Consider the following 21934-nt stretch of genomic DNA (forward strand, 5'->3'; position numbering starts at 1 on the left):
ATAGGGAGTGCTGTCCTAACTCATTGTTGACAGACACTCATGATCCTAAGCCCCTCTCTGTAATACCTCTGAGAGTCCGAAGCCCCCCACCCAAATGATTATTAGTGTAGGCGTTATCACCTGCTAAAAACAGTTACACACGTTTATGCAATAATATATTGCTGTGCAGCAGACTTAGTATTAATTTATAGCTATCTGTATAAAAATATAAAGTGTGTGTTCACACTTAGAGTTGCAGAATGCCTTGCACAGCTGCCTGTCGACATCATAGCAGTTGAAGTGAGTTTTAAACTGCTAGTTACATTCTAATTCATGGTGGGGGAAAAAAGACTCGGGTTTACCTTTTGGTGCCCATTTTTGCTCTTCTACTCTCACGTTGCTGGGGAACCCTTCCGCACTTCCTAGTGTAGAAAACAGGATTCACCACCAGCTTTTGCCACCATGACAGCTTTGTGGGTGGGAAACTAATTAACAAGAGTGGAAAACTTCCACCTTCCAATGTCATTTGAACTCTATATAAATCTCATACTACATGTTTATCAACTAATTTTTGTATTTGACAATACCTGAAATTTATATACATGCTATCCAGTTTGTGCATTCCGACTTTCTACTGGTTTGTGTTCTCGTTTTTGCACCTATTTATACATCACGATTGTATGGTGCTCAATGGCTGAGACTGAAGTTAATCTGCACTAGTCAACTTTTTAAAAAAAATCTACATCAAAGTGGCCTGCATGGGAGGGTGGCAAGAACATATTACCAAAAAACATTAATCGAGAGCCGCAATATGAAAGCATGTCTAGAGTTTGCTAAAAAGCACAAAACTGTCTCAGCTTAGATATGGGAAAAAGGTTTGTGGTCAGCTGAGACCTGAGACCAAGATAGATTTTGGCCACAATTCTAAGAGTTATTTGTGGTGCAAAAAATAAAAACTGCCCAAATGTCAACAAGCACTATCCAAACAGTACATTTTTGAGGTAACTGCTAACAGCATCATGCTATGTGGGTGCTTTTTTTTTATCAGTAAGGCCTGGAAATCTCGTGAGAATTGAAGAATGGATTTAGCAAAGTTGTTAAAAAAAAGTCTTTCAGCATGTGATTAAGTATACTTTCCATTGGTTTGCAAGCTTGGAAGCTGGAACACAAGGCCACCTTGAATTGATGTTGCCTTTTTTGTAACTCAGTGGCATGTATTCTTTCAATTATGAGTTTTAACAGTGCAGAGGAAATGTATCGACCAAAACAGACTTAATTGGACCCAATCAAGACACTGTATATTGTAAGGGGAGTACTAATAAGCCCTTGCTGAAGTCATAGACTGGTGAAACACATAAGGAGCCAGTAGAAGAATCTGAAGAATCTTATTTACTTAAGGACTGGTGAAGCATTCATGCTTGTTTGCACACGTCGAATTTGCACTTCTGAAAAGTATGAGTTTTATTATGTTTTAAATGAATACATTTTCTTTTAAAGAGTATTACACTATGTCTCTTTTATCTTATACCAGGGCTCAAAATTTCCACTTGCCACCAAACGAGTGGCAAGTAATATTAGTGACAACAAGTGATAATTTAGCTCTGGAAAGTAGAAATCCAACTCTGATGATTGTACCTTGGGCCCTCTAAGCTTGCAGTGGCGAGTGACTTTTAGGATTGGCTCATGGCATAGAGGTTGGAATTTTTAGGCCTTCATATACCATTGGAACTTCCATCACTGTAACCAGAAAGAGTGACCTGTAGGCAGGCAAAACTGCAATCTGATCTAACAGTTTTCTTGTTGTTGAAATTGTTATTCTTCCAAGTCTGGTTTTACATATGTATGTATATGTTATGCTACATAGAATAAAAACAGTGTTATTTTTTCATAAACAATGGATTGAAGCTGTTCATAATTTGCTTTGTTCCGTGTAGCAAACCTAAATGTAGTTGGAATATGTCAACTCAAAGTACTCAGTAAATGCCTGTGCATATATCACATATCACTCAATTTTATCAGCTTTGTTCTTGTTTTGCAGCTATGGATGGGGTACCTTTTATGATCTCTGAGAAGTTTGCATGTGCATCTGAAGCGGTGAGTGTTTTGCTGAGGGTTGGGATACTGCTATGTACAAATATCAGCTTGTCCATTTATCAGTATCTAATGAGTGATTTTTTTACACATGCATTGTATCCAACATCTGTCTTCTTTCACATTTCTTTTCCTACCTTCACATTGCAATTTTCTCCTCACTCTAGAACGCTAAAGTACCATCACATCTCTACCGTATGCAATACATGCCACCATATAATTCCAAAATTCAGAAAATTTCATATACAGATTGTATAAGAAGCATCCACCAATTTTCTCACTATCCCTGTAGTTATACAATGTATTTATAGGTTTGTTTTCTTTTTTGTTTCTTATAGACTAGCAAGTATGCATAATTTGAAGTGAAAAATTAGGGTGGCACATATTTAGCCTGTGGATGACAAGCAGCTGTGTGCTATTTTCAGTGCTGGTACCAAGGAAATGCATTGTGCTTTTAAAGGTCAACTGCAACCTTTTTTTCTACTGGTTTAGTGCTTCACCTCATTAATTGCATATCCTCTCATAAATTAAATAAAACAAAAAACAAAAATCATATTTATTACCAAACTCCCCCTCAGACCTGTCCCTTTCACAAACCCACTTTGGTTTTTATTACCATTCTTAATAAAGCGATCTATGCATGTTGAACACCCCAAACTGCTGGTATTAGTATGTTTTCACACACCTAACCCAGCTCCTTCACTGCAATGCAATGATTTTGTATGACAGACTGTGACCGCACTGCACATTTGTGCTTTCCATCACGGTATGAATGTATATGAGAGCTGGCAAGTAACAGTTCTGGCCCTCTTACCTAGAGGGAATGGAGGTGTGACTTGAAGCTGCACTTCTAAGCCATCAAACTTCAGTTTGGGGGGTAACAAAGGTGTTGTACTGGAGGTACTATAACAACTTCAAAAATAGGCAGTTGCTATAGTGCGTACACTGTTCCTTTAAGCTTCGATATTCTTTTTAAATAAAGCCACACAGCTAGGAACTTAGATGTTTCACTCCACTAAATAAACAATTTAAACACTTTCCGTAATCTTGCCTTAATTCCACATTTACCTCAATGTGTGCAGCCTGGAATAACAAAACTGGGTTGTCATCTCAAGTGCACTCTATAGAAATAATTACATTTCTTTAAATTGCCACAGTGGTGAGAATTCCATAATCTGTAACTAAAATCTGTGATCCAAAAACAAAATATTTGTTTAGTTTACACCTGCTTAATGCCCTTTTATTTAAAGCAGTGTAAGTCACTTTACTTCAAGGGTGATTTCACAACTACAAATTACACTCTGCTCGTATCTGAAGTCAATGTTACATGTCCTTCAGAACTTTATATAACTTTATAAGTCTACCTCAAAAAGAACTACAATTACTCATAGAAAGTTTTTCAGTTCGTTTAAATACCTATATAAATGTGTTTCGTAAATCCAATTAGAGTGTGGTTGTATGAAGATAATAAACGCTTGCATATTAGTCCACAAAGGACTCCTAGCTCAAATCAAGGAAGGTCATCAAAACTTACAAAGCAATAGACTTAGACCATAACGGAAGCACTCACAGCGTAGTTTGTAGAGGGAAAATGTGGTAGAAGTGTTAGATGCTTAGAAACACAGACTCACAATCTATGCTCCTTGTCCACTGAGGAACTGCCATGACGACTGCAGTTGTCTTTCAATGTCCACCTGACACCTTCTTCACAAGCCATAAACTTGACATTGCAGACTGAAATATATACCGGTATATTACCATGTGTACATATAATCAAAAAACGTCCTTCTGTAATTGTCATGCAGCTATCTGTAAAGCTCTTGCTATAAATGAACTGGTATAGGCCATAGCTAGTTAAAAAAAAAAAAAAAAAAAAAAGTTAATTGTATAACTAATAATAAACCCTGTTTTTGTTTGCACAGATATTCCCCTATATGTATTACAAATGGTAAAATGGGATCTCACCTATATATTTTTTCCTTTACAAATGGTAAAAGTCTGGTCTCAAGGAGGAATACTCTCACACATAGTATCCATCACAAGCTCAAATGTCTATCTCTCAATGTTAATCAATGTCGGAATCACTCATTTATGTTTGATATTGAGACATGGACATGTCCTAACAGTTATTTTTCTGGATGTATCTTTCCTGATAGATGGATATAGATATATAGTTTGTATATCTACATTATTTATGTTATTATTTTCTATTTGTTTAACTAATTTTCTCTTGTTTACCATTATCAGGGTTATTCACGAAAGAATTCAAGGTGAATTCAAAGTGAATTTCAAATTTAAGGTCAAAATAGATTAACTGAAAAATAATCTAAGTTAGCTATGCTTTCAGTTCGGCTAATCTGGCCTTAAATTTGAAATCCACTTTGAATTCTTGTTTTAGTAAGTAACCCTGCATGTCATTTCTCACCATTCTTCTGTTGACCCAGTGTTTTTTCCAGCTATCCTCATTCATGTAAAACACTGCTGAAGTATGTCAGAAAGGTGATGGCGGTAATGTTAACCCAATTCATCTTCTTTGAAAAAACACAATGAATGAATTCACTCTCAAGTGACATGTTTGAGAGTTTGTTTCCAATAAAAATCTATTTGTTAGGGTTTGTTGCCCTCCAGTGGTAAAACAGGCAAACAACATTCACTGGTACCACTTGCAACACACGCACATTTATGAGCAAAGAATTTATCTTTGGCCCCGTTTATTTGCTTCCTTCTCTTAAATATATATATATATAATTATATCTCTTGTAGATGCAGCAGGTTGATCTCTTGGGGATTACCATAAAGTCACTGGCTGAAATCGAGAAGGAGGTAAGAATATAGTGTTCTGGAGGTATTATATTTACCTGAGCACCAGTGGGCCAATCACCTATTTTTTTTTATAATGCACAAGATAAGATAATACTGTAATTTCGAGAGAGAAGAGTAACCATGTGATGGTCAGACTCTAGCATGCTGTTGAGTGCTACACAAGGAGATACATAGAATGTTTGTTTCTTTCCACAGTACCTTGTTGGTGCTTTGCATTAGCCTTGAGATCTGATGATTTAAACCAGGGATGCCCAAAAGGTAGATCCCCATATGTTTTAAAACAACAACTCCCATGATGCTTTGTCATTCTAAAGGCCTGCAAAGCATTATGGGAATTGTACACCTTACCTGCCAATATGAATACTCATGCTAACTTTTATTCTTATTTTAGTGTATTTCACAAAAATAATATTTATGCATCAATGCAAATTTTGTATACCGTATCTAAAGTATTGTGAGAAGGAGTATTATATAATGTCTAAAGTATTTAACCCCCTAAACATTCTGTTTGAACTTACAAATGAAAAGTTAAAATAGCGTAAATGTACATAATTGTTTAGGTAACACATGAACAGTAATTTATACATGATATTACTGTTGTAGCCTCAGTTTATGTTATGTGCTAACTATTCATCCTCCGTAAAAAAATAAATAAAATCCCATGGCTTTTCTATGGACCAAAAAGCATTTGGTTGTAAAGGGTTAACCTTGGCACCGCAGGTATTTTGCAAACTGCATTTCCAATTAAACTCCCTTTGTTTTTAGTGCTAAGGTAGCCATAAGTGCAGTTTCTTGCTAATTGCATGCAGAATGCCAACCCCCCCAATATGTGTGTTTTCCACCTAACCAGTTTGGTTTCTTCATCCCTCTATTCTTGTTTCATACTCCTGCTTCCTCTTCTACCTTTTATCTTCTTTTTTCACCCTCTTTATTCTCCCTTTTCCCTTCCACTTCCATTCCCAAATGGCAAGAGATTTGTCTTGATTATAATTGCTGTTAGCCACGCATATCTAATTTGTGTCTTTTTAAGAGCTAATTAGCGAATACTCGACATCTTTATGTGTTATGCTAGGAGTGAAGTTGCTCCTCCTGATTTAGCTCTAGGTGCTTAGTATTTTAAGGGAAGTGATTCTATTTTAGCAATATTAACCCATAACTACTTGAAGAACAAACAACAGGATTATGAATGCACATACTTGTATAGAATGCCTGTTGTTTTTGCCATCTTTGATTTTCTCATAAAATGTTTGATGGGAAGCAGGTTCTAGCAGTTGAAAATGTTTATTGCTACAAGAATTACTCAGCACATGGAAAATATTTAATTTAAAAATAATATGTTAATAATTGATTTAAGCAAGTTCTGAGCATCTGTGAAATATCCTTTTCTTGAGCACTTCAACCACAGGTAGTCTGGAAAGTGAGATGAAAACTAAACATGTTCATCATGCAGGGGTATATTGTCCTCCCTTTCCACTGTTTGTCTATGTTGGCATTTTTGTGTGCTTTGGTTTAACTGTTTTTTAAAGAAAGTATCTGTATACACCATATCACATTATTTTGACATTATTGGTTTGTCAAAAAATGGTCCTGTACCTTGTGTTAAGCAGTCAAGTTTAAGTGATCACAAAGGTTTTGAAGAAGATTAACCAAAACAATAATGGAACCACTTTATACGTATCATATTCTCCCGCCTAAAGGACTTGGTTAATTAGTTGAAAAGTTTTCAGTGATTTTTCAATGTCCCAAAATTTAAAGAAAGAAACAAACAAACAAAACATAATTCCATTGTACAGCGCTATTCAATAATAATAAGCAGAACAAACATTACAAACACCACTCATGAGTTGCTGATGATTGGAAGCATGGTAATTAAAAACTTACACAAATGATAGTTGGTCATTTAAAGCATACAAAGTGCAAGTAAGCACTGTTCCAACAACTTAACATAGCTAAATAAATACAACAACAAATATGTATGTACACTATACCCAAATAGTCCGTTTTGAATATGTTTAACCCCTTAAGGACACATGACATGTGTGACATGTCATGATTCCCTTTTATTCCAGAAGTTTGGTCCTTAAGGGGTTAAAGCAGGGCTCGAGTCCTGCAGGAACGCGTGGGAACGGCGTTCCTGCACTTTTTTCACAGCAGGAACGCCGTTCCCCCTGCAGGCACTCAGGGGGCGGCAAAAAATGCCGCCCCCAAATGCCCTCTGATCCCCCTGTCATGGGGGGGCCACCTGATTGCCTGCCTGCCCCCCCCCCGGCGGGCTGCTCTCTCCCTGTCACACGCGGCGAGGGAGCTGTGTCCTCTCTGCTCCCTCTCGCCGCACGCCGTTTTCTGATGCAGGGAGCCGGAATATGACGTCATATTCCGGCTCCCTGCATCAGCAGACAACCCACGCTGCGAGAGGGAGCAGAGAGGACACAGCTCCCTCGCCGCGTGTCAATCAGGTGCCCCCCCCCCCCATGACAGGGAGCGAGCAGCCCGCCGGGGGGGGGCAGGCAATCAGGTGGCCCCCCATGAGAGGGAGAGAGCAGCCCCCTCACTGCAGCCCCACTGGACCCCAGGGACCCATCCATGCCAGCTTTCCTAAAAGGTAGGGAGGCTGGGTGGGTGGGCAATGTTAATTTGTATATATGTATGTCTGTTAGTGTATGTGTATGTATGTGTGTGTGTATGTCTGCTAGTGTATGTGTGTGTGTATGTCTGCTAGTGTATGTGTGTGTGTATGTCTGCTAGTGTATGTGTGTGTGTGTATGTCTGCTAGTGTATGTGTGTGTGTGTGTATGTCTGTTAGTCTATGTGTGTGTATGTCTGTTAGTCTATGTGTGTGTATGTCTGTTAGTGTATGTGTATGTGTGTATGTCTGTTAGTCTATGTATGTGTGTGTATGTTAGTTCATGTCTGTTGGTGTGTGTGTATGTTAGTTCATGTCTGTTGGTGTATGTGTGTGTTTGTGTCAGTGTGTGTGTGTATGAGTGTATTTACGTCTGTTAGCGTATGTACGTGTGTGTGTATGAGTGTATGTGCTTCTGTTAGTGTATGCATGTTTGCGTGTATGTGCTTCTGTTAGTGTATGCACATGTGTGTGTGCGTATAAGTGTATGTGCTTCTGTTAGTGTATGTTTGTAAGTGTCTGTCAAATCAGTGAGAGTCTGTTTGTCATTTAGTGTGTGTGTGTCTGTCAGTGTGTTTGTGTGTGTCTTTGTCAATGAATGAGTGTGTGTCAGTGAATGTGTGTGTGTCAAATCAGTGACGTCTGTGTGTTTGTCACTGAGTGTGTGTGTTACTGTCAGTGTGTATCTGCCAGTGTGGGTGTCTGTCAGAGAGTGTGCTTAGAGGGACACTATAGGCACCCAGACAACTTCAGCTCATTGAAGTGGTCTGGGTGCAGTGTCCCAGTCCCCTTAAACCTGCAAGTGTAATTATTGCGGTTTCTCAGAAACTGCAATAATTACCTTGAGGGGTAACTCCACCTCTAGTGGCTGTCTATCAGACAGCCACTAGAGGGACTTTTGGGTGGTTAGGTGACCAAAAGTCGCCTAACTGATGCTGGACGTCCTCACCCTGTGCATGAGGACATCCAGCATCTGCTAAATACCCATAGGATTTTAACCCCATCAGTGTTGAGTGGGGGAGGGGAGGACATGAGGGAGGGGGGGCACTATAGGGAATTATAGTGCCAGGAAAACAGCTTTGTTTTCCTGGCACTATAGTATTTCTTTAAAAGGAGCAGGAAAAGGTGGAGTCTAAAGAGGAAGGGGTGGGTTCTTAATCAGGAAGCGGTGCGCCCTTGACAGGAAGGGGTAGTAAATTTAGATTAGGGGGTTCTCAGGTATAGTCATGCCTAGGGCAGCACAAAATTAAAATACACCACTGTGTGAGTGTCTGAGTATGTGTGTGCGTCTGTGAGTGTCTGAGTGCATGTGTGCGTCTGTGAGTGTCTGAGTGCATGTGTGTGTCTGTGAGTGTATGTGTGTGCACGCGTTTATATATGCATGCGAGTGGGGTTTTTTTTGGTGGGGGAGTTCCCACACTTTTTTCCCCAGGACTTGACCCCTGGGTTAAAGCAATACACATGCATGTCAATGTAAATTTTGAACAGATAAATGCCACATATCAGTTTATCATTATTTTTGCTGTCGATAACTTACAAACTGTGATGTAATAAAAAAAATACACAAACTGCATTTTGTTTGGTCGTTAATTTTTCAATCCTGGAATATTGATCTCGAGATTGCATAATTAACTATGATGAGAATAGCAAGAGCCGTTTTAAGATAATACTTTCTAACTTAACCCCTTAAGGACACATGACATGTCTGACACGTCATGATTCCCTTTTATTCCAGAAGTTTGGTCCTTAAGGGGTTAAACAGCATTACAGGCAAAAACAGTTTAGTAATTTTTGCATTGTGATCACTAGGGATCGACCGATTATCGGTTTGGCCGATATTCTGTATTTTCGGCAATATCGGTATCGGCCTATAGAGATACCGATATTGCCGATAATGCAGACCAGGACCTCCGGGCCCATGACAAGCCCGGAGGTCCTGGAGGGCCCGCAGCAAGCTCTTATTTACTTTCCCTTCAGCTCCCCTGTCTAAATCTGCTGGGAAGGTAAGTAAGATTTCCTGCGGGCCCCCACTGCACAGTCCATGCCACAGGACCACCAGAGAATGCCATATCCCCCTTCCCTGGCCAAGTAAGAAGCAGGGAGGGGGGACAAAAAACCAAAACAAAATTAAATATTTAAAAAATGTTTTATATAAAAATGCCCTCCCCCCATTTTACACACATTACATACCTACACATACATACACACACACACACACATCTGCATTCATTATATACACACTACACAAACACACACACTCTGCATTCATTATACACACACTACACAAACACACACTCTGCATTATATAAACACACTGCATTCACTATACACACTACACAAACACACACGCTGCATTATATAAACACACTACACAAACACACACTCTGCATTATATAAACACACTACACAAACTACACATTATATATACACACTACACAAACACACACACGCTGCATTCATTATACACACACTACACAAACACACACACTCTGCATTATATAAACACACTACACAAACTACACATTATATATACACACTACACAAACACACACACTCTGCATTCATTATACACACACTACACAAACACACACACTCTGCATTATATAAACACACTACACCAACACACTGCATTCACTATACACACTACACAAACACACACACTCTGCATTCATTATACACACACTACACAAACACACACTCTGCATTATATAAACACACTACACAAACTACACATTATATATACACACTACAAACACACACACACTCTGCATTCATTATACACACACTGCATCCACTACCCACACACTACACAAACACACACTGCATCCACTACATAATCATCCACTGCATCCACTACACAAACACACACTACATTCACTAATGAAATACTCTCACTGTATCCACTACACACACATATATTCTTGAAAACATAAAAAATTCTGACTGGCAGGTATATTTTGTGCATTTACCTTAATAAAAAAATAAATAATAAACATGTTCAGTTAACAGTAGATTTGTGTAGAAATAGTTTATTTTTTCAAAATGGTAAATGTACAGAATATCGGTAAGCTATCGGCTTGAAAGTTCATAGATTATTGGTATCGGCTCTAAAAAAAAATCAATATTGGTCGATCCCTAGTGATCGTGTTACAAACACTCTGGCAATTCCGAATGAAGTTCAGAAAATGTTATCAGCCGAATTCCAGAGCACGATTATGATCAGGGACTGTATTATCTAACAAGCACGGATGGCAAAATACAGAGAAAGCATGTATTACAGAATGCAGCTTCTATCTCTGAGATCTAAGTATCTAATGTGATATTGAAATCTGGCCCAGCACATGTGCTAAAGTTTTACTGGGTAACAAAATATATCACCATGCTATTTCCTTATTTTCAGAAATGTTTTGCAGTTGTGTTAATTTAGGTGATTAATAAAATATTTGTAATTTGCACTACCAGATATGTCAAGGGCTCCAGACAATGATATGACAATGTGAAATTGGGCAACTCTTAAACGTTAATACATCTAATATAAAGGCAAAGCAAGAACTGTTCTCCCCCCAAAAAGATTAAAATGGGCGCACAGCATTTTTGGTGCAGAAAAAAAGGGTAATTCAGTTTTCATATACCAAAATAATGGATCTAAAATTTTAAATGCATCACTTTTTTTTGGTGTCATAAAAATATTACATTGTGTATTTGTAGATTTATGGATACATCAAGTTATTATTGAATGTTTACAGTGTGATAATAGGTTGTGCTTTTCTCAACAATTTTTCTTTTTTTATTCTACTCGTAACATTTTCTGAGATTTAGTGGTCAAAAACAAATATAACAAGCGACGACAACTTTAATCTGCATGGTGCATTTTGCCCCTATGGTTTAAACATAGTCACCAAGGGGATATCTTGTATTACTTAAAGAGACACTACAGTCACTAAAACAACTTTAGTTTAAGCAGTTTTGGTGTATAGATCATGTCCCTGCAGTCTCAGTGCTCAATTCTCTGCCATTAAGGAGTTAAATCACTTTGTTTATGCAGTCCGAGTCACACCTTCCTACATGTGACTTGCACAGCCTTCCTAAACACTTCCTGTAAAGTCGTCTGCTCTGTTAATAGCTTGCTAGACCTCACAGAAGCCTCCTGTACGTAATTAAATTTCAATTTACAAAGCAGGAGATAAAAACTTTTCAAGTAAGTTACATCTGATTGAAAATTAAACCATTTTGTTTTTATGCAGGCTGTGTCAGTAACACCCAGGGGAGGTGTCTAGAGCTGCATAAACAAAAACAAAAGTGATTTAACTCGTCAATGACCGAGAATTGAGCAGTGAGACTGCAGGGGCGTTGTCTATACAACAAATCTGCTTCATTAAGCTAAAGTTGTTTTGGTGACTATAGTGTCCCTTAAAATAGTATTTTAGAGTATTCTAAAATAAAAGCAACTGTGTGTAGTTGCACTCCTTCTTCATGTGTTAACTTCAAGTTCTGTCATGGATGAATCTGATAATGGATTGATGTTCAACAGCAGTGGGGGCTGGGCCTCAGACTGAACAAACCTGATCTAAAAAAATATATATATATATATTACTACTGAAATAGTTGATACTCTTCTGTGGGAACATACATTCACCTGCCAGAAAAGGCTGCCACAAAGACTTGGAGGCACACTTATCAATAGCTGTATATGTGACTGCTAGCTGCAGAATGCTGTTGCTATGACAACTTGTTTATTTATGAAGCAACAACACAGTATCCACTTGAGCTGCCTGAAAGTGAATACGTGCATTGTAAAATAAAAGGTATCCATCACTTTTTAAAAAAAATTACACCATTGAATCACCTATACCATGTGTTAACTCATTTAGATTCAATGTTATATTACAATTTTAAGAACAGACATAAAAATGTAGTTAGTCTTGACACCCCCAGGGCAAAAAATGGAGGACATTTATCAATGTGTCAGCGACTTTTTTTTTATTTTTTATATATATTCTTTTTTATTGAGTTTTAGATTTATAATTGTCAGTGTTGTCAAGAAAGTTATAATATTAATATTTAGACCATAATAATGAACAGAGGACAGGTTGGCATTTCTGGAGGTATTTGGTGTACAAAACAATCGTTATACCAACAATATGAAGTGAGAAAGGTACATAACATAACAAATTTAACACCGTAATTATTCAGGTTGTCAGAGGTTGGTCATGCAATTGTCCCTTATAGTGCATGCAAACAGTAGAGCTAGGATTAGGGCATCTAGAACGCAACCTCGGTCAGTTCATCCCAGGAGAGGTGAGCTATGTAGAGGATCAAGTGTGCGTGGACGTGGCCCTCGTAGGAGGCCAATACTGGTGTCACCGACATTTTTAAGGTGAATTCTTGGTTCGATTTATTACATTTTTTTCAACAATACAGCACATGAAAAAAAAATTACACTTTTTTGACAGAGGTTTTTTTTTTTCTCATCACACTAAAATGTGTTTACTATAACTTTTAAAACACTTTAATAATTATCAAAATAATTATATAATTTAGTACACTATTCTAAATATCCCCCATTGTCTGTTTCTCCTTCTCCACATACTGTTATCAATTACATAAAAAGGGCACTGCTTAAAACAGTAATAACAGGGAACCAAGGTATAGAACCGGGATAGAGTAGTATTTTAATTACATTTTTTAGACTTCATAAACATATATTTATTAAATAGGTTTTAAAATTTCATGTACTATGCTACCAGCCAGGCCCTAGAAGCGTATGACTCTCTTGACTGCAGAGAAGAGGTGGGCAGTGGACCCCGGGTAAGGAGTCAAACGGTTATATTACTTACAATGAAGAGGCACCATGGCAATCCTTGCACCATAACCACTACATCATGCTATAGTTATTACAGTGCTCGGTGTTCTATTAAATATAGCGGTAAACACAATATCTCAAATCAAGGCATAAATCCTCTAAACTTTAATTCTTGTATTCACAGTATAGTAAATGTTCTCCATCAACAATCCAGTTGTGCTTTTCTCACATAGATCTGTGTACAATGTTGTAAAAAATTATACCGTTATGGTGATAACATACAGATTTTGGGGTAGTTCATAATTTTATATCTGTGTCCCAATTCAAAATGAAAATTATCACAAAATATACCATTGGATTTCAACAATGAACATGCAGTAAAATAAATTGAGCACTCCATAACTATTGATTGAAAGGTAATGTCTGATTGTTGCAATCAAATATGTCTATATTAGTAATTTAAAAATGAAATAAGTAAATATATATTATTATTATTTTTTATTTGTTTTATTTATTTATACTGTTTGGAATAAAATGGTGTACAAACCTTGTCAGCAGTCTCCCTTTAAAACATTTTAAATTAAGTATTGCAATACTTGATCCTATTTATTTTTTCTCTTTTCCTCTGAGGACATTTTTTTTTGCTAAACGTAATTAGAAATGTCTAAAATACACTGCTTTTTATTCAGGCTTTGGAGATTTTAGGACATATTCATGAAGTAAATTACACAGAATCTAAATATATTATTGCTAAAAAGAGCACAAATAAATATGCTACATCAGATGGGGATTAAAAGTGTTAGGATTTGGTGCCAACATTGGACATACGATTTTCTTTTTGGTTGAGATCCTGATCTGATAAGTGGAAAAAAAGAAATGAAAGCTCTTACTGAGTGTCCTCAATGGAACCTGGTAATTATTCTTGTCTAAGGAACTTTAATTTAGAGATCCCAAAAAAAAAGGGTCCTAATTCAGAATGCATGAAACATGTGAGAAATGTGCTTCTTTTAAGGGTCATTCTAAGCACCAAAACCACTTCATCTTAATAAAGTTGTTTTGTTGCATAGCTGATGTCGCATTTTACGCTCAATGCAAACATTGATGTTTCAGAGAAATGAAGACCTACAAAAATCAAAGGTTTTCATGTTTGAATGCTTTTCATAGAGAATAATTGGATTCAGTGTAATGCTCTATGAGAAACAAACAGTTGTCATGCACGAACCTTCTGTGCCCAATGCTTCTCTGTAAGAAGTATTGCATTGGACAGAAGTCGTCATTACAGATAACTTCACTGGAGGATGAGTGGCTACTCCAGGGACACTGGCACGGAGCTGGAATAATGGTGAGTTTCATGGACATTTTTAACTAAATGAAAAAAATGGGATGGGAAGAGCAGTCATCATTACAATCTCATTATGACATTACACATATTTTATTTTTAACAATAGAGTGTTCAATGCCAGTAATAATTTATCATTTATTAGATCTCCAGGTGATAATTAGGTACCTAACAGTTCAATTCATAATAGAGTTGTTCTGTGTAGTCAGTGTTTTATACTGAATATGACTATTTTTAGGTTGTCATTTTTTCTTTTCTTTTATCTTTTCATTCAAGGAACAATCAAACATATTTTTTACCATGAGTGCATATACGATACTATTTATACCATATAAACTGGCTTTTTGTTTATCATTTGTTACTTTGGCTAGTGTTATGGAGATGATATACAGGACCATTAGCTGGATGGAGAGAAAATATAGAGAGTGGGCTACTTTAGAATATTTGAGATTGCAGTATAGGTGTAAGTACAAGGGACACATAATTGACTATTTGAAGGAGTGCATTAAATTTAAGATCTTGAAATACAGGAGACGGTAGAAGAATATAGGATCAAATGGTCTTGTTGTGAAATTTTAACAAGTCAAAAATGGTGACCTAATCCTTTTATAATGGTATCATCCGGGCGCAAGCATTCCACTGACCATCGACGAGTAGAAAATCACCCTTCCAGACTTGAATTTTAGCCCTATTTAGTAGTGTTGGACTTGAAATTTTGAGCCCTGTCATCATAGTTTTTTTTCTGTGACTTTTCGTGCAGAGAGGGGAGGATTCTGTACGTTAGGGTTCAGTTGTAGTCTTTAGGAGGCATGACTGTGAAGTTGGTAGAAGGGTGGAAGCCAGGGGGCAAATAAAGGATCTGAAATTGTAATAAAGATTTTTGAGATCATGATATAAACATATTTATAAATATGCAATGTTTGTTTTGAGACGTATAGAGCAGACATGTATGAATGAAGCATGAAACTGGATGCACTATACCAGGGATAGGCAACCTTTGGCTCTCCAGATGTTGTGGACTACATCCCCCATAATGCTCTTACACACATAATGCTGGCAAAGCATCATGGGAGGTGTAGTCCAAAACATCTGCAGAGCCGAAGGTTGCCTATGCCTGCACTATACCCACTGCAGCCTAGTGAAGTAACAATGTCTGGCCAATTTTATCATGGTATTTCTAAAATGAGGTTCTTGCCTTGCTATAGTAAAGTAAATATTACTGTTGTGCTATGATCTCTTTTGAAATGCTTATTTTGTAATTTGTGCATTACCTGTTTAACAGAACAAAAAATGTATATCTGTATTTCTTAGTCTTGGATACAATTTTGCTTGGCACTTTAAGGAAACACTAAGGACTTGAGATTAAAGTGTCACAGTAATAATACGTGCTATATTACTTTTGAATGAGGTGAACTTTTATAGATATTATATATATTTCTTAGATACTTTTTTCAAAATAAACATTTTAATATCTGAATTTTAACATGAACCCCATGCAGCCCAGGATGTTCCTATTGCTGCCTTTTCCAGTGGATAATTAAGTGTACAAAAAGGATAATCATAATGAATCTTTAAATAATAATGAATAAAAAATGAAAATTAGTCAATATATTTTTTGAATTTCAAATGTTAAGTCAACAGAAATAATTTAAAAGGAAATATAATAAGCTGTAATAAGTATTAGGTATTTATTTTCCTATCGGACAAGAGCCATTATTCAAACTGAGTAAAATGTTACGTTACTATGCAAGCTACAGAAATTAGACAGGTTTATCTTTTATCTTATATCTACATTCCTTGTTGGATTTTATTAGATTTCGTTTTCTTCTTTTACCACAAGGTGGCAGTGTTGTAGCATGTTTTTACCTTTGTGTTCTTTAATGTGTACCAAGTCTGGTCTCTCTTATTTGTTTTCATCCTTGCTTTTTAGTAACCAAATTATAAAAAAGAATATCAAATTATCTTTTAGAGGGCAATACTGACCATTTTTTTCACTGTCTCTCCCTGCAGTATGACTACAGTTTCAGAACAGAACAAAGTGCAGCTGCTCGTCTACCGCCTAGCCCTGCCCGTTGCCAGCAGATGCCTCCACCTTGAAAGAGGAGAGGGCAGGCATTAAAAGTGGCACGCACAAATACTACTGAGCAGAACCCATTGCTGCTGATCCTAACCATTAACCCCTTCCTAGCCATAGTGGCCGGAAATGAAGAGTTGGCATTTTTCTTTCTTTGTTATGTTTTGTTTTGTTTGTTTTTCTAATGACATCGTTTTTGTATTGTATTTTGTAAATATAAAGGCAAAAAAACAACAACAAAAAAAGTAATTTAAAAAAATATTATTGCATTATTAGCGATTGTGAGCTGTCATCGGCTCGACATAAGACAGTGTTAACAAATGCTAAATATATTTTCAAACATCAGGTCACTTATCAGCTGTGGAATTTGTGGGGACTTTTTATACCACTGACAAACCTACTCCTATATCCATTAAACCTCAAACAAAAGTTCTTATTTTAATAGCATAAAAACACAAGTGGAAATAATTGGGAATGAGCAGCTTCTTAGATTCTCGGAAAGGCATAATATAAAAAAAGCTATAATAAAATAGATGTTCTGTGCATGCTCAATTTAAACTGTTGGAGAGATTTTGTGTTTTTATGTTACATTTACAAATTGCATGATGTTGCAGCTTTGTAAGAGACACAGAAATGGGCGAGAGTTTGATTTATTTCTTAACACGATAACTCTTCCTCTTTGAAGCCTCATATAACTGCACTCTGAAAGTATTTCTTTGTGCATAAATACTGCTACATGCAAGCCTAGTTCCATGTGTATTTGCAGTAATTGCACCCAATTAAATGTATTATTTGAGCCATCTCCCAGTAATTAACTTAAGTAGTCACTAGAATTTATTTATGTAGTGATAGCATCAGAATATGTTGGTTTACAAAAACAATCAAAGCACCAGAACCTGCTCTAATTCCCTGAAAGAATGTAACTATATTTACAGTGAACACATATTTTTTATATATTTATATTTGGTTCAGTAGTCTTTAATTTAGATGTAACTCTTATAATATTGATTCCCCCTTCTCTTAAGGTTTCGCTCGGCCTCTATAGTCTTGGTTTGACGCATATCATAAGTTTTAGTGCAACAGAAGAGCAGTGATGGCAGATATTTTAAACAAAACATCTATTGGAGGCGAGCAATACCACATTTAAATAAAATGGAAAAAGATCCGGCAACCTTATGTTTTCCAGTTGGACATGGAGTTCCCCCTGTAACACCCTCTATCTATTTATATACTACCTTACTATTAATTAACCCTCCTTACCACTATCAATAACCTCCTTCAAAGCAGCTTTGTATGATTGGGATATTGCAACATAAATAATTGATCAATATTTCTTGATCTTTTATGTTCTTCTAGTTATCTGTGCAAGGGCAATGTTCTAAATCCAGATAAAACTTCTATTGTTTGTGTGTTCCCTAACAGTAATACAAGCTGCTATTGTAAAATAGACTCCTTAAGTATGTGTGTTTTAAGGAACACTGAAAAGTACCAATACCACCAAAGTACGCTATATCGGTTATAGACCCCCCCCAACTGTCCTGTTTAATATTTTGCGTTCTTTCTGGTGGACCGCTGGGTGCCGGACTCTGCCTCTGATATTACTGGAAGCATTATGTCCACTGGTGCATGGCTTAGCTCACTGGCTGAGAGTAATCAACGGATGCTCTCAGCCAATGAGCTGGACCTGCACTGCAGAAGCATTTGGCTCTCCATACCAGAAGAGGAGAGAGAGCGGTGCCCAGCAAACCCTAGAAGGTAGAAAGTCAAATCATTGGCAAACATTTTGACTACTTGCAAAAGGGGCACTAAAGTACACTCCTGGCACTATAACATGCTATAGTAGTTATGGTGCTTTGAATGTTCTTTTAATAAAAATATTATTTGCAATCTGAATACCTCTGGGTTAACGAGTTATTGTGAATTTTCATCATGTCTCCTGCCCCTTTTCTTGCAATGAACACATTAGGGAGTGAGAAATGCAAAGCACAGGAGGTAATGTCTCTGGTTTGCATATTGTACTACTTCTGAGAGGTATTAAATGGGCAGACAGCCAAGTAAACTCACTAAAAGTATATGATTTATTTGTACTATGTAGTATGTTGTCTCCTGTTTTATATGTCTGTTCTTATCATTAATCAATACAAATCCATGAACTGTACTGGCAAAGCCCTGATTATTTTGTTACAGATTGCAGGAGAGCTTAACATTCTACAAAGTTTCCACTGAGCTTTAACTTTATATTGTGATTATATCCATATCTCCTGTGCACAGGAAGCATGTAGGGTACATTTGAAAAATGTGTAATTTAAGGTATTTAAAATGTAAGGGGGGAATTAGAACAGAAACAAAGCTAGAGGCACATAGCACAGTTATATCAAGACAAACAAACCACTATGGTCATAACGTTTTGTGATATATAAACGAATCAGCCAATTCCAGTGCCTATTTTCCATAAGGTTCTTATTCATAACATAGCCTGAACCGTACACAGTATGGATGTATAATGTGCATTTTTGTATAATGTATAGCCGCCATATTTAGCACTAACAATGCAGTTTTCTATTCATAGTGCCGTTTTATCAGTCAAATTAAAACATGCCATTACTCTAGGTATTTGTAATACCAGTCTTTGCTGTCCAAAACATTCACCGGTTGGTAAACCAGACATATACGCAAGAATATGTATAAATCATTGTAAAGCTTTTGTAGAAATATTTTGTGAAATGAAAATATTGTTTTAAAAAAAAAAAAGGTAACTTTTGTAATACCTGGAAAAGAAACAGTGCCGATTTATGTATTGCAAAAATGTCATGCTGAAGAATACTTTGCCACTCTGTGTCTTCTCTGTTCTAGTTATTGGCATTTATATGCAAAAGAAAACAATGATGTGTATGTTAACCAATATGTGATACATTTTCAAGTTATACAGTTTCTTGAAAATCACATGAATAGTTTACAGAGAAACACAATTAAACAAAAACCTACCTTTATTACGGAGTGGAAAAATAAAAAGGTTCTGATTTAACTTATTTTTTTCTTTCTTTCTAATTTTATACATGCGTATCAATTTAATAAGTGGTGGTAGATACAAGGTCAGATGTTCAGGGGGGCAGTTGCATAAAGCAGATGTTTTGTCCGGTGTGGTTTTTTTTGTGTTTTTTTTTTTTTTTTATATGACACACACAGGATACATCTCACGACTAACAGATTTCTTGTAATTATTTGTTCAAATTAAAAACTAAGGAGGTTTATGAGCAGTAATTCTGCAGACTGTAATACAATATTGTGTGAGAGCTGGACTTGAATTAGATATTAACTTGGCAGAAAACAAATGTGGCTTGTACTTGTAATAAAGAAGATTTTTAACCTGTCCTGATGTGGTGGTTGATCTCCCAAATATTTTAATATAGTTTTCATCTAGCAGCATAGATCTTGAACAGTCTTTACGGGGTTGTGACATGTAACAGGTAGGAAAATCATAAGCACTTTGGTACTGTATATAATCCAACATATTCAACAAAGGCATTGATGCACTCACAAGTCTTTATAAATACAAAAAAGTAAAATAGAGAATTTATAGAAGACCTATAAGTCCATCAATGCATTTAAGCAACTGCATAATACAGTGGCTAAGTGTAAAGTGCTTGTGTGTGTGTAAAGAAAAAACCCATCAGCCATCACCCATCAGTCTACAGTTGTCTTGATGTTCCTTCATTAAGACCAAGGGTGCTCAAAAGGTAGATCCCCAGATGTTGTAGAACTACAAATGCTGTGATGCTTTGCAAGCCTTTCAATGCAATAGAATTACAAAGCACTGTGGAAGCTGTAGTTTTAATCTATCTGTGGATCTACCTTTTGATGTAGACTGAAACATTGCATTCCGATTCCTGCTTGACATTTATTTAAATGTTAAAAACAAAAAAATAAGACTACATTAGACCACTTCAGAAGCGCAAGTGCTGTCCATTTTTTTTTCTATGATGAGTGACCAGAGAAAGCACTTTGGGCACACAACTATATATCTTCATGTAATATATTACTTACTTTGCCTCTTATACCAATGGGTGATTGTGTTTTGGATTCTAGTACTACACTGAGGGTGACGTCAGGGTACTTGCATAACTTTAGTGGGTGTTACACTCCTAAGCAGTACCTGTCACTTTTTTACTGACTGCAGCTGAAATAGTTGAAACCATTAACTGAAACTTCTGCTAATTTCAGGCAGCACATATATATCCCAATGCTGCCCTTACAGTACATTCTACATTATACTACTATGAACATTTATCACTAAATGAGGAGGTCTGTACACTTTTATTCTCTTATGTTGTAATGATACCTCCAAACCCATAAATAGCATAATTTTCCCATAAAGCGTTGTAGTTTTATAGATATATACATAATGTGTATGTTTACAAATGTAATACATTTAGGCCCAAATAACCACAGTGAATATATATTGCAGATGTTTTTCCAATTTAGCCATTGTCTGAAAGGTGAGATGCACTTTGTTACATACATCCTGTAGCCTAATGAATAAAATGCTCTATTAGAACATATCAGGATTGTTGGTGCTAGACAGTGATTCAAATATCTCACTGCACAATGAGCCAACCTACTGGTATTTTCTACAGAGAAAAGTGTGGGGAAAAATCTAACCTACGCTGAGAGGAACATTTTTTGTGCAAAATAAGAACTCCCAAGATTAGTGGTTTCACTTGTTCAAGACTACAACTACTGGTGGTGGTGTGGATGGAATGGTAATGTTCCACCTTAACTTAAAGAACAGCTGTCACCTCAGAACTAGTTTTAATAGAATAATCCTGTTATATCAGGTTTTGAAAGGAAATAGTTTTTTTCTTTTACTGAAATATATGTTAAAAAAAGAGAGAGAAACTAGTCTATACATATATGATATGATAGGATCCTTCAGTCATATACATGTACCTTGTGTCAGACAGTGTTTGAAACATTTGAGATCAACTTAAAAAAACTTATGAAATATGGACTATTTGCTGGCAGAAGCACACAGGATAAATTGAAAGGTCTTTAAAGGACCACTATAGGCACCCAGACCACTTCAGCTTAATGAAGTTGTCTGGGTGCCAGGTCCAGCTAGGTTTAACCCTTTTTGCAATAAACATAGCAGTTTCAGAGAATATATAGAGAAACTGCTATGTTTACTTTAGGGTTAATCCAGCC

General features: G+C 36.5%; 1 protein-coding gene across 3 annotated transcripts in view; it reads left to right on the plus strand.

The window, feature by feature from the left end:
• The window catches only part of MVB12B (multivesicular body subunit 12B), a 166636-nt gene extending 146533 nt beyond the window's left edge, over positions 1-20103 (plus strand). For all 3 annotated transcript variants that reach the window (XM_063432296.1, XM_063432297.1, XM_063432295.1), the window contains 3 exons: positions 2018-2073; positions 4834-4893; positions 16669-20103. In XM_063432296.1, coding sequence (XP_063288366.1) covers positions 2018-2073; positions 4834-4893; positions 16669-16755 — 203 coding nt within the window. In that variant the 3' untranslated portion in view covers positions 16756-20103. The remainder of the gene's footprint in view (positions 1-2017; positions 2074-4833; positions 4894-16668) is intronic.
• The last annotated feature ends 1831 nt before the right edge of the window (positions 20104-21934 follow it).

This window comes from Pelobates fuscus, chromosome 9 (genome assembly GCF_036172605.1).
Source record: "Pelobates fuscus isolate aPelFus1 chromosome 9, aPelFus1.pri, whole genome shotgun sequence".
NCBI lineage: Eukaryota > Metazoa > Chordata > Amphibia > Anura > Pelobatidae > Pelobates > Pelobates fuscus.